Below are 14094 nucleotides of genomic sequence, written 5' to 3' on the forward strand. Positions count from 1 at the left end.
TGTTGGATATGTGGTATGATGCCAGCTCATCAGAAGAAAGGAGGAACGCCGTTCATACCTCTTCCTTTCTCTCATAATGGCTCTTGTAGAGCATGGTACACTTTGCTTTTTGCCACACGGAAACCTACAGTGGGACGACTACTTTTTAGACTTAATAAGGAATGTCATCAAGATAAAGAAGGCTATCCACAAGCGAATGGGACAATATGGGAGTGGGAAGAATATCGACCAGATAATGAATCAATCCCCTACATCTTCACGAACACTAGAGACATTATCGGGAATGAAAAATTCGTAATTCATGTGGCACAAGCTCAAGCGGACCTGTGTGTCCAGAGTGTGGGTCATATTCCTGTTGGTGTTAGTGACTGTATTATTGTTTTGAATATAGATGGATTAAATAATAGCACCTTCTTAGCTTCCCATAATACGTACTTCGTATGTGGGAATAAGGGTTATTATCGCTTACCAGCCGGCTGGTCCGGAGTATGTTATGTAGCGTTCTTATAACCCCCTGTATTCTTAGCACCTGCATCCTATCATAAAGACTTGAAGTTATTGAACAATGTAACTGTAAATAGGTATAAACGTACTCTATCTATTGATGATGTTGACCAAACTGACACTAGCTTACAACAGTATGTTGATTTTAACTTAGGATTGTTTTTCTTTGTTGGGGCTGCCCTAAATAGTAGGAAGGTTTGACGATTAACAAGAGTTGTAGAGGCTGTAACGAATCAAGCTGCCGCTGCTCTTGGGAATCTTACGGAAGAATTACAAATCACTAGAATTGTTGCGTTACAGAATCGTATGGTATTAGATGTTATGTTAGCAGACAGAGGTGGAGCATGTAGAATTATTGGAAGTAGTTGTTGTGTATTTATTCCTGACCACACGCCGTCAGTCTATAACGCTATTAATAAATTGCATAAAATCGCAGCTGAGATTCATACAGAAAATGGTACTTGGACCTTTTCTGGATGGTTTTGGGCATTGATCACTACATGGGGATGGAAAGTCTTAACTGGTCTCTGTATTATTGTAGCAGTTCTGTTTTTCTGTTGCATCTGTATTCAGTGTGGTCCTTTACTCTGTTCTTTATGTGTGTCATTTTGTATTCCTGATAAGAAAGCTATTGCCAATGTCACCTATCAGAAACACTTAAACAAGGAGGTGGAAGAGATGATGAAAATTAACATATATGATGATTATCCTAATAAGCCGAATGTCTTCAGTAAATGCTGAAAGGGTCGTCTGTTGAAAACTAAAACAGCTATATGATTAAGCATTCACTGAAGACATGAATTCTCTACAGTTAAAATGTGTTTCTTGTCTTATGTTGACTAATGTCCGGACTCCATTTTGTATTGTCATGTCTCCACGTGCTTTGCACGAGAAGAGTCCTACCTTTTCGCTAGTTGCTCTTGTGATCTGCCTAGTAACAGTCTATAAATAGCTCCTTTGTCCGTCTGGCGCATGCCCAGACTTGACCACATCTGTTATCAGTTAGTCCTTGCTTGACCATGTTTTCGCGGGCTCAGGAAATTGTTAACTCCGCCCATATATTGATCCTGTATCGAAAATGTCCATAAATGGTAATGAATTTTGCTCTATGTTGTATCCACCCACTTATGAGCCCCTCTGTTGTGTATAAAAGGGGACCATGTACGCAAGTTCTTTGTGCTACTCTATGCAATACTGAAGAGTGTTGTGTAGGTTGTAGGACCTCCCTTAAGGGTTAATAAACTCTGTCTTTGTATTTGCAGTTTCCGTGCCAACTTCCTTCTAGTTTTCGTTACAGGAGGGCAAACCCTTGTATTTGTGGGCCTAGCTGGGGCCTGTATTCATCACAAGGCTGAATTGGTCTTCCTGTGTATCCCTTTCTCACTCCCTCTCTGTCCCCCTCTCCCTCCCTCCATGTGTCAGCCTCCTCCCTCTGTCCGTCTCCCTGTGTCTCCCTCCCTCTCTCTCCCCCACTCCCTCCCTCTGTGTGTCACCCTCTGTCACCTCAGCCCAGCTTCCTAGGCACACACTTTTTGCAGATCTTTGAATGGCCCTTGGCTTGTTCATGTGAGTTTGTTTCTGATCTCCAGGCACCCATTGGGTGTAGTGTCTGTGTCTGCGCTGCTGCTGTGGTGGTGTGTGCTGCCCCTCTTTCACAGTGTTGGCTGTTCATTGGCTGCTGTCATGTGCAAAAAGGTGCCTTCACCCCCATGTCTTCATGCAAGGCGTCCGCCATTTGCAGGCAAGTCTTTCCTGTGTGGGGACACACTGTTTGTCTGGCTGTGACCTAGGCCATATGGGCAGAGGGCATTGTTGTCTGCTTCTGAGTTGCACTATGTGATTTTTGAGGCCCACACTCCCGCCATCCGGGTTACCGTGTCTTGTGTTGGTGTTTTCTGTGGCCTGTGACTTGGCATTGTCCAGCAGGGTGCATGGGGCATGGTGGCGCTAGTGGCACGTGCGTGTTTATGGAGTGTGGTTGAGTCATGCGATAGCTTGCGGGTGGTTGCGTGCATGATTGTGAGTTTGGTTGTGGATGACGTTTCCCCCATGTGAGGTGAGTTGTTTGTGTACTCACCAGGCTCTCGGAGTCCTTCTACTCCGTTCACTGCCACCACCGGCAGTATGGCCATCACCTTCTCCTCCCAGGGATGGTATTGTACGCGTCTGCGGGGCGGCCCTCCTCCAGTGATGTTGGCCTGGTTGTGGTCGTCGGTCATTTTGCGGCGGACCGTCCTCCGCAGATCGTACCACCTGGCTTGGCTTTCATGCCTGGTCCTTCTGGTGGACGCAACAGCATTCACAGCATCGACAATCGTCTGCCACATGGCTGTTTTCTCAGAAATGCTGGTCTGTCTGACCAATGTTCCAAAGAGGTGTGGCTCGACTCTGAGGATTTCGTCGACAAGGACCTCCAACTCTTGGCTAGTGAACTTTGGATTCTTGTTAGTGGGCATGGTGAGGGGTGTGTGTGTGGATGGTTGTGGGGGGTGTGGGTGTGGATGGTTGTGGGTGTGTGGGTGTGGTTGTGCAGGTGTGTGAATGTGATGAGGGGGTGTTTGTGAAGGTGGTTGTGTGAAGGTGTGCAGGTGTAAGGTGTAGTGGAGGTTGTAGTATGGTGCAGTTGTTTCTCGGTGTGGTCTGGCAGCAGTGGGTCTGTTGCAAAGGATCATGGTTTGTGTGTGTTGAGCCTTTTTATTGGTCCATTGGTGGGTGTGGCTGTGTTTGAACTTTGGGTGGGTTTGTTATAAGGAGTGGTTGTGTTTTGGGCCTCTGTTTGGGAGTTTGGCAGTTGCAGGTCAGTGAATGTGTTGTATTTATGCTTGTTGGACATGTTTTGTGGCTTTGTGCGATTCGAATGGAGTCTTCTTGTGTTGTTTTGCTTTGTCCTGGTTGTGTACGTGTGTTTTTAGCATCTGTACGGTGTGTACATCGGCCATTTTGTTGTACAGTGCTGTCCTTGTCTCTGGCTTGGCGCGATGTTGGGTGAGGGTGCTGGTGTTGGGGCCTGGGGTGCGCTCCGTACTTAGACTGTTGGGGTGGGGGTACGCTCCATACATACGCGGGTGAGGGTACGGGCCGTACACACAGTGTTGGGGTGGGGGTGCGCTCCATACATACGCGGGTGAGGGTACAGTCCGTATATACACGGTTGGGGTGGGGGTACGCTCCATACATACGCGGGTGAGGGTACGGTCCGTACATATACTGTTGGGTTGGGGGTACGCTCCATACATACGCGGGTGGGGGTATGGGCCGTACGTATGGGGGTGTGCATACACAGGTGGGGGTTTGACTCGTACATACACGGGTGTACATACACGGGTGGGGGTTCGACTCGTACATACGAGGGCCGGGGGGGTGGTTGGGAGCGTACATACGGGGACTGGGGGGGGTGTTGGGCGCGTATGCGGGCACATGTCTCCATGGTTGCTATAGGAATTCAGTGCAGACGGTGTTTTTTCCATCCGGTTGTAACATCAGACGCACGGGATGGATCGTACTTGCGCGGTCGGACTTCACTTTTCACATTTGTACGGTGAATCGTCCGGGGACGTGTCGGACACATTTTCCGACCCGAGGACGTGTGGGGAATTATTCCCAATGCGATTCGTATGGACTTTTTCCCATGCGAATCGTAGTTGGCAGTTTGTACGGCACTTGTACGATTCGTACGGTAAAAAGACCGGATACGAGTCGTACGGGGAATTTTTTTCCAGGATCGTAATCGGCACCTCTGTAATTTCCTGAGGAGTTTCTGGGTGACATAGGCCTAGAGTGTGTTGTGGTAGTCGAGTCTGCTGCTGAGGAGTGCATGGGTGACCATCTTTCTAGATTTTTGTTGTGTAGAGTTGTGTGGAAGTGGGTCAAATATGACGCCTCAGCCACATGAATTTACAGATTGCATGCATGACAGCTGAGCAAGGCAGATTGGTATGGTGACATGAAAAAATAACATTACTTCGTCTGGAGCTGTGAGCTAAGTGATGGCTAGAGGGAATGCAGGCACCCTGGTGACATGGAGCAATGTTCTCAGCAGTGCTGTCAATGAGTAAATGTAAATGTTGTAGACTTGTAAAGCGCACAGCTGCCCCAGCAACGGGGCGTCCCGGCGCTGTAAACCGCTGGGGAACCCATCCTGGCTTTCCCTGTGAGATGGTCCCTACTGGGCATCTCCAAGGTGAAGACAAGCATCCCCGGCGCTGATGGGGCCATAAGTGGAGATTAAGCAAGCTGTTGCCCAGAGTTGCTGAGTGGGATCCATGGTTAGAGTAGGCACCGAGGCGAGAATTGTCAAGTCCTCTGACCTTGGCCCAAGACCCTGCCGCGTCGGGAATCGAACCCTGGTCCCAGTCCGACTTCTGCTCCCAGGTCTGCCTGTAGTAGTGAAATTTTCATTCTCAGGGTAATATAACAAAGAATTTGGCAAAGAAGCTGAAATATGAAAAGACATCTTTAATAAAACTCAAATGAGTGAGACTACGTCACACAGAAGCCTTAGTAACTGAATGAGGCAGTCTCCAGAATGGTCTTAGCTCAGACCTTTTATACCATTTATTATGCCCTAGGCATGCAAGGGAGTTGTACCAGTCACATTCATAAACAAATGAAAAAGCTAGAGAGGCAACAGGTGAGTAGCCTTTGGGGTTTTAGCAGGATATGGGCAAAGCATTATAATTACAGGGTTTCATAAAGGTTACAGTCGACAAAGGTAAAAAGACCTGACAAAACCAACATTCTTCTTTAGACAAGCTGGACAAACCCATTATAAAAATGGTCACCTCCCCATCGTAAATAGACCATAAAAACAGGAACAGAAACAGATAGGAATAGGATAAGGCATGTTTGTGTGTAATAAATATTTATAATGTCCATCTCTGATCCTTAATCTTGATCAGCTAAAGGGCAGGAACTGGCTTGGCAAGGTCGGCCTAAGGCAATAGAGTCAGCTTTCGCCAGGTCATGCAGGAGTCAGCACAAACCCAAGCTAAGGTGAATGTGTCCTAAATAATTGTTCAGCCACAGTCAGGGCCTATGTAAAGGGCAACCACAAAATGGCTGCCATGCACAAAATGGAACCCAAGGGTTCACAACGAAACCTTCAAATACACAGTGAATCCATTGGTGTAACATGACGCAAACACTCGTATTTGCTGAACTTCACTGTTTACGGTTTGCTGTTACCAAAATCATAACCGAATCATGGCATTTAAAACACAGGTTCAGAATTCACGGAACCACAGACCCTCATTTTGCCCTTACATAGGCAATCACTCAGTCTATATTTGCAATTGTGCCCAAAGTCCGTTATAAGCCACTTTGGAAGGCTTCTATTGTCCATCAAATCTGCTTCCGTTGTCTTCTTCTGCGCTGGGCCTCTCAATTCAGGCCTCTTTGTGAGAAAAGTACTGCTTAGTTGGAGTGCCCTCCTGGCAAACACCCACAGCTCACTCGAAAGTCTCAATGTCTTAAGGCAATACACCAGTGTCTCTCCTCTGTGGCAGACACTACAAACAATGTGCTCTTCATTGATGAAGGGCACAAATCATCTCGTGGAGACCCAAGCACTATTAATTGGGAAATAGCTCAAGCTCAGCAGCACTTTCAGACTCCAACACTCATTATTTAGTGTCAGAGGACGCTCAAGCTGATCTTTCATGGGCACCACAATATAGTGCCTTTTTCCAAACTTGGATCCTCAGGTGTACTGCCTTTCCGCTGGAGCAAAGGAAAAGAGGTGTGTGGCCAAAACTCAGGCCAAGGGGCTCAAGGGATTGCACACTGTCAGAGGTTACCAGCACATGACAGGTAGAGAAATGAAACCTCAAACCAGCTCTGCCATCAACAACAGGAATCCTTCTCTTTAGCTCTTTTACACTGAAACTTTTTGGTTTTGTGATGTCCAACGCCGTCTGATGGAGCAAGTACGATACCATGCGCTGGCGATCGCTGTCCAGCTTTGCTACTTTCTGGGTGCTAAGACTGTAGGGCCAAGACGTCCGTCTTTCATCTGTAGCTGTCACTGATGGGAATTAGGCTTAAATCAATGTTCTGCAGGTTATTATGACTTGATACCCACAGAATCTAGTGACGTAGGAAATATGACACAGTTGTTAGTTTCCTCCAATTTAGTACAAAAACAGTTCATGGTTTTTAACAAGGGGACTGCAAGCAGGTGGTCTGCAATCTTCAAAGGAGTAGCCATACACCATGGGCATAGAATACAAAGACAAAGGCAGAAGGGCAAAACAGGGTCTCTAGCATCTTCAATTGGGTTCTCTCCATTACTCTCTGCCATCTATAGCTACATGAGAATTCTATCTGAATGGATTTCCTCACACAGTGGCATTGTCTAATGGGGTAAACACATATTTTCCTCAATGATTAAGTCTAGGTGTTCCTCCTTATCTTAGAACATCTCAATAGAGAAATCACATGATACAGATTATCAGGGACATGTAGAAACCTTCCTTTAAAAACTGTGCATCAGGTGCACTATGCAATACACAGGCTAATAGTCAAATGTGCAAACAAAAGACAAGAACTAGAGGGTCCTGATATTTGCATGATTAGAACACATCTGATCCCACCAAAAATTAAAGCAGCAGGAACAGAAGGGAACTGAAAACAAATTAAAATAGACATTGATAATTCGTCATGTTCAAAAAGGTAAACATAAGATATCTCCTATTGAGATGGAAAACTTGTCTTACTATAATATTGAGTCAGTTAACCAGTCTATCACTACCCTGACAGTCAGGCTGGAAAACATTGAAGTAGGCCTAAGGAAAATTCTTGCAAACCAGTCTGGTCATACAAAAGGGAATTATACATAACATGGGGGTCCCTAGTACATCACTGCAGTCTGGAAGTGTGAACCTGAACAATACACCTACAATGATAAATGGGCTGACTGGTGAAAGGAATACGGAAAAGGGAAATGGAACTAGGACACAACTAAAATCCCCAATAACTAAGCATGATGCGGCATTGGTCAGGGGAGAAGTAACAAAAGAAAAAAATCTATAGGAAGAACAAAAAAAAATTATTTGGGTGATAGTCAGGCATGTGACACAACACCAAGAGTACGGGTGATACACAAAGGCCAAAGTTACACAAATTTTAACTCTACCGCAGGCGACTACACCATATACGGTAATCCTAGCTAATGTTCCAGTTCCTTCTTCAGGGAAAAATGAAAACCTGGTTTTCTTTTAAGGAACAAAAAGCCATGTATGCTACTTAGGAAACAGAACATCATTAACTAATGTAATATAGAAAGTAGGCCACCTTGAGTCACAGATCTATAATTTCATCCTTAGGTCCAATCAAGGATACATAAATGTAAGGCTGCCTTTTCTTTTAAGGGAAGGAACAGTAACATGACTAACTGCAGGTGACACACTTTGATCCTGATAGATCTCTTTTGTTTTCTGTAATACCATTATAGCCAATTTAGACATGCACTGGTAAAGTGCTGCCTGTCTTCCTCACAGTATGAAAACCATATCTGTGAAATTTATTATTATACCAAATCCACCCAACTGTTATGTAACGATACATATCGTCATACTCATCCCTTCACAACACAGGGGAACTTGTAATAGTATAAAAGCATCAACATAAAACAAAACATACAAAAAATAAAAAAATGCACAAATAAAAAAATGCACATGTCAAGCCATCAGATATACTCGCTGTATATCAAGCACAAGAAGCATAGACAAAACAATAGCATATGTGAATAAACGGTGACACACAACACCATGTCATGTACTTTATGCACTGTAAACCTGCAGCCCAAAACCCAATATTTGAGCCTGTTTAATTTGTCAGGTTTAAAATCCTTACCCTCCTTTTGACAGTAGATCACCAGGCAATGGAAATCCGCTGTCAAATATAACTTTACTGTCTCTCTTCTAACATACAGGACCAGCAAGAACAATTCATGATAGGACCAAATACACAAAAATAAATTTCCATTACTTAACTGTTACCCTCTTGTCAGTCACCTTGCAACATCAAGCCACCTTAGTTTTACCTTTCTAAAAGTAAAAATTGTTACACTGACACTCCATATTAATTTGGCACCTACAATTTCCACTGTGAAAAATAATTCTTAATTGGCAAATCGTTCTCACTTAGGCATGTAGCCTTCAAAATTTTAGAAAAGGGCTGCATCTTATTTTCAGTCTAAGACTTAATGCAACACTTCGTTTTCTGTCAAATAAAAGCAACTAGCAGGCATTAATATTTTTTTTTTTTAGAGCGGAGACACAAATGTATCAGTTCTGCAGGGCATTTAACATGATGTTGGGACGTTCAAAAGAAACCCTTTTTTTATATTTTCCCTTTGGAATTAAGTTCTTTAATTGTATTGATGTTCTTATGGAGAAACCAGACACCCCACCTTTAGAGGCCTGTTTAGCAAGGTCATTCTGCATTCCACAGAGACAAGGCCCTAAATTAAAAGGTCACAAATGTCAACATGATAGCCTTCTCCATTGTTTACAGGGAAACAAAAGATAGCATCTCAGCGCGGCTTGAGCCAGCCTCTGCAGCTCCCAGCTTCTGCCACTCTGAATCTGTCAAAGACAGTAGGCCTTCCTAATTCCTCCTAACCTGCAATAATTCACTCTATTTTGAAAAATAATTTCTCCTTGTTAGGCGCTAAAAATTATCTCTACTCCCAGTTTATTAAACTACATTTACTGTGAATAATTCACAAAACCTAATAACACACATACCAGTTTTTAGAATAAATGCTTGTTGCAATGGTACTTATTTCATCAACCTTAAATGGATCTCACTGGGCCATTAAAAAACAAAAACAAAAAAAACCCAAATGGGAACAATCCTGCAAATTTGTATTATACCTAAATGTATGCATTTACTAAAGCCTGAGACACTTTAAAAGCTACTCTGAATGAAAGAAAATGCAGTTTAAACAGTGCTTTTGTCCAAAATCGACTTTGATATTTTAGGCATTAAAAAATGAATATCCTACAATTTTCTTGCATAATATGCATTACCAGAATGTCGATTACACAACCCATGAGTCAGCCATTGAAAATATTAACTTATACTTTATAGAAATGAGCTTGTTTGCTCCTGCGTCAAGGGAAAATTGCACATACAAATGTCATTTTAGCGGTGCAACATAACTCAAATTAAATTTTAATGCTAGGAGGTCATAGTATAGGTATTAAGTTTTATAAATATTAAAAAACGATTTTTGAAAGGCACTTATTTTTCAAATAATTTCTCCATAATTAATAATTTTCTTTTTTTTAAAAACCAATTATTCCTTTTTTGTGATAATTCCACATATAATAGCAAGCTGCATCCCTTGCCTATCATTTTTGGACACATTAACTCACTAGCCTAAGCGCATAAGCCTAACTTGAAATGCGTCACATTTTTGAGCCACTTTCATTTAAAAGGACAGTTATGCAAAATTCCACCCGTGTTTAACTGGGAAAGTGCTGGCTGAATGAACATTCCTATCAAATATACTGCAGCTGAAAAGTTTGCCTGTGAACATCTAATACAATGCATCTAAGGAAAATGCTGTAAATGTATTTATTTTTTGCAAAAATAGATAATTTCGTTTTTGGGGCCTTATGTATATCTATTGAATGTGTTTTCTAATTTTATCCTTTAAGCATTTAACGGCAGTTTTGTATATGTGCACAATTGCTCATTCTATAAATTACAGAGCAACATATAGCTATTTTAGCACATCACATGGTTCATTTCTGGATTTTTTCTAAGTTTCTACTTAATATTAATTAACCAACATTTTACTTAACAGACTGAAAACATCAAGAAGACCCACAAACACACATTGAGCTCATTTCAGACATAAACAGAAAGGGGTCAAACACTCAGGACACACAATACAGCGCGCTTTAGCCATTTTTCATAAATAGCGCCGTCGCAATTTACTCACAGAACCGTTTGCAGATACTAGTTGTAAGTCATATTTACAAGAGAAAAGAAAACTTTTCTCAATAGTGTTCCAAAAAACTGTGAAAACAGCCTCACAGACCTTTATTTCCAAGAATAGCGTACCCATACTTTATTAAACGTGATGGGGCCCACGCCGTGTTTAGAATAGAGCTCATAAGTTGGAGTTCCCATCGGAGGTATCAGACATGAATCCTCCAATCGGGAATCCCTGTTGTAACAAAAACCAAACCAAGTACCAAATTTGCTACGATTAGGCATCTTCGCTCACTAACCGAGCTTCAAACTTCAAGGGGCTATCTCTATCGATACACTCGCAAATGTACGAGACCCTCGGTTTTTGAAAATTGCAATCTTCAAATAAAACTAAGGACCAATACTAAGAACCAAGAACCAAAAACTAAGAACCAAAGGACCAAAGAACTAAGGACTGGGAGCGACCCACTTATACTTCAACTAAAGCAGATGGAGAAAAAGTCTCTTCATTACCTGCCTACACAAATTGCAATTCGCGTATACAAACCTATACAAACCTATCAAAGCTATACCAATCAAATAGTTGTCCAAATTCTAACTGCCAAGTTCTAACTGCCAAGTTCTAAATGACCTAACAGTCCTTTTTTTAAAAATACTTACGCCAAAAAGGTTCTCAGTCAGGAGTGACATCTTTTGGAGAGTCAAAGTCAGAAAGATCAGAGATATACTGGGCCGCAGAGACAAAGAATCCCCCAGAACCTCTGTGCACAGAGTACCTGCTTAGCGGATTACTGTCCTGTTCTCCCAAGTAGATTTCTGTCCCCTGACAAGATCGCTGCTCCAGATAGCCACTTCTGATGATGCCTCCGTTGTTGGGCGCCATCTGTAGTAGTGAAATTTTCATTCTCAGGGTAATATAACAAAGAATTTGGCAAAGAAGCTGAAATATGAAAAGACATCTTTATTAAAACTCAAATGAGTGAGACTACGTCCCATAGAAGCCTTAGCAACTGAATGAGGCAGTCTCCAGAATGGTCTTAGCTCAGACCTTTTATACCATTTATTATGCCCTAGGCATGCAAGGGAGTTGTACCAGTCACATTCCTAAACAAATGAAAAAGCTAGAGAGGCAACAGGTGAGTAGCCTTTGGGGATTTAGCAGGATATGGGCAAAGTATTATAATTACAGGGTTTCATAAAGGTTACAGTTGACAAAGGTAAAAAGACCGGACAAAACCAACATTCTTCTTTAGACAAGCTGGACAAACCCATAATAAAAATGGTCACCTCCCCATCATAAATAGACCATAAAAACAGGAACAGAAACAGATAGGAATAGGATAACACATGTTTGTGTGTAATAAATATTTACAATGTCCATCTCTGATCCTTAATCTTGATCAGCTAAAGGGCAGGAACTGGCTTGGCAAGGTCGGCCTAAGGCAATAGAGTCAGCTTTCGCCAGGTCATGCAGGAGTCAGCACAAACGCAAGCTAAGGTGAATGTGTCCTAAATACTTGTTCAGCCACAGTCAGGGCCTATGTAAAGGGCAACCACAAAATGGCTGCCATGCACAAAATGGAACCCAAGGGTTCAGAACGAAACCTTCAAACAGTGAATTCATTGGTGTAACATGACGCAAACACTCGTATTTGCTGAACTTCACTGTTTACGGTTTGCTGTTACCAAAATCATAACAGAATCATGACATTTAAAACACAGGTTCAGAATTCACGGAACCACATGCCACCTCTTACCAGTGAGCCACACCACTCCACTAAGTGAAGAGTACATCAATGTAACCCTTAACAAAAAAAACAGCTAAGCTAGATGGTAAATGGGGCCATTAACTGCACTCACCCTTTCAAGCAGGGCCAGCCAGCAAGCTGCGTAACTGTTTTGCAATGTGTGGTATTGCTCAAAAAGGAGCCCTTGCCACACAGTGGTTGTATGAACAATGTGAAGATATTACCATTTGGAAGGCAAGATCAGTGTACCTTGGCCGCATTTACTTGTAGTGATACATGTTCTACACATCAATGTGTAAAATAAAGTGAAATAAAACAAACTCAATAAGCTTTGTTTGTAAACCCAAATTAATTATGTCAACAAATATCATAGATCATCATTGACATACTTCAATTTCATTGCAGAGGGACAAATAACACCTCATGTACAGAAGCTGGTCCTGGATGACCCACATGTTGGTGATGACATCCTATCCCCATGGACAATGACACCTTCCAACAACTCCTGCACTCCATAGAATCCCCATTTCCAGTCATGGCAAGGGATGACAGTATTGTTGGGTCTTCAGAGGAGACACTACCTACAGGACATGAGCCATCTACCAGTCCAAGCCCAGCTGCAGACTCCGAAGACCCTCAATTTGTCTTCCAGCGGTAGGAGTCCAGCAGAAGATGGTTGATGCAGAGTGGGCAGGGAAGGCGAATTTAGAGGGCAACCGAGAGGAATGCATAGAGAGGAAAGATAACATGCCCCCCACACATAAACAAATCAGTCCAAACCTCACAAGTCCTATAAAAGAAAATGGAGAAAATGTATATTTAACCCTAGGTCTCCAGCATCAGGAACATGCAAACATTTCCCCTTAAAGCCAGTTAATCTCTCAAGAGCCACTCTACCCCAGCCAAAACCCCTGGCCACCCGACAACATAGATACAAAATATTTTTTTTTTAAAGGAACAAACATACTTGTGTATGTCCTGCCACAAACAACCAACTTTTCCTTTTTTTTAATAAATATTTTTATTGTTGAGAAAAGGCGACAGTCATTAAACACTTGCCATTTGTAGTGTTGCATTTCATCAGTACATTGAGGCTACATATAGATCAAATACTTACTAATAATACCAGCTAATAACGGTTAATGCATATTGATTCGCTGTATAAAGAAAACAAAATATAAGTAATCAATCTCCTGTACAGCGCACGATTTTTCACCTCCTGCCTGTGACCGCTGCTGCCTGCTGCCATTCAAGGGACCCCCGGTGTGCCTGGAGAACCGGAATTACCCACGCTGCTAATCCACTGCAGGTCTTACCTCCAACTGACCTGAGCAATGGACCACCAAGCCCAGGGTGCACAGTGCCACCTGCAGCTACTGCTGACGAGGGGGAGGCGCTCAGACCATCCTGCGCATAAAGCGCTGCCTCTCCCTCCGCGGCACGGGATGAGCTGTTCAGCGCACGATCTTTCACCTCCTGCCTGTGACCGCTGCTGCCTGCTGCCATTCAAGGGACACCTGGTGTGCCTGGAGAACCGGAATTACCCGCGCTGCTATTCCACTGCAGGTCTTACCTCCAACTGACCTGAGCAATGGACCACCAAGCCCAGGGTGCACAGCGCCACCTGCAGCTGCCGCTGATGAGGGGAAGGCGCTCGGACCATTCTGCGCATAAAGCGCTGCCTCTCCCCCCGCGGCACGGGATGCGCTGTTCAGCGCACGATCTTTCACCTCCTGCCTGTGACCGCTGCTGCCTGCTGCCATTCAAGGGACCCCCGGTGTGCCTGGAGAACCAGAATTACCTACGCTGCTAATCCACTGCAGGTCTTACCTCCAACCGACCTGAGCAGTGGACCACCAAGCCCAGGGTGCAGAGCACCACCTGCAGCTGCCGCTGA

General features: G+C 43.4%; 1 protein-coding gene across 2 annotated transcripts in view; it reads right to left on the reverse strand.

Moving 5' to 3' along the window:
* Positions 1–11115: 11115 nt before the first annotated feature.
* The window catches only part of LOC146865603 (uncharacterized), a 159994-nt gene continuing 157015 nt past the window's right edge, over positions 11116–14094 (reverse strand). For both annotated transcript variants that reach the window (XR_014976656.1, XM_085640752.1), the window contains one exon: positions 11116–11389. Coding sequence is in view for 1 of the 2 variants with exons in the window: in XM_085640752.1 (XP_085496878.1) it covers positions 11123–11389 (267 nt within the window). In the remaining variant the exon portion in view is untranslated. The remainder of the gene's footprint in view (positions 11390–14094) is intronic.

This window comes from Triturus cristatus, chromosome 2_1, assembly GCF_964204655.1.
Source record: "Triturus cristatus chromosome 2_1, aTriCri1.1, whole genome shotgun sequence".
NCBI classification, from domain to species: domain Eukaryota; kingdom Metazoa; phylum Chordata; class Amphibia; order Caudata; family Salamandridae; genus Triturus; species Triturus cristatus.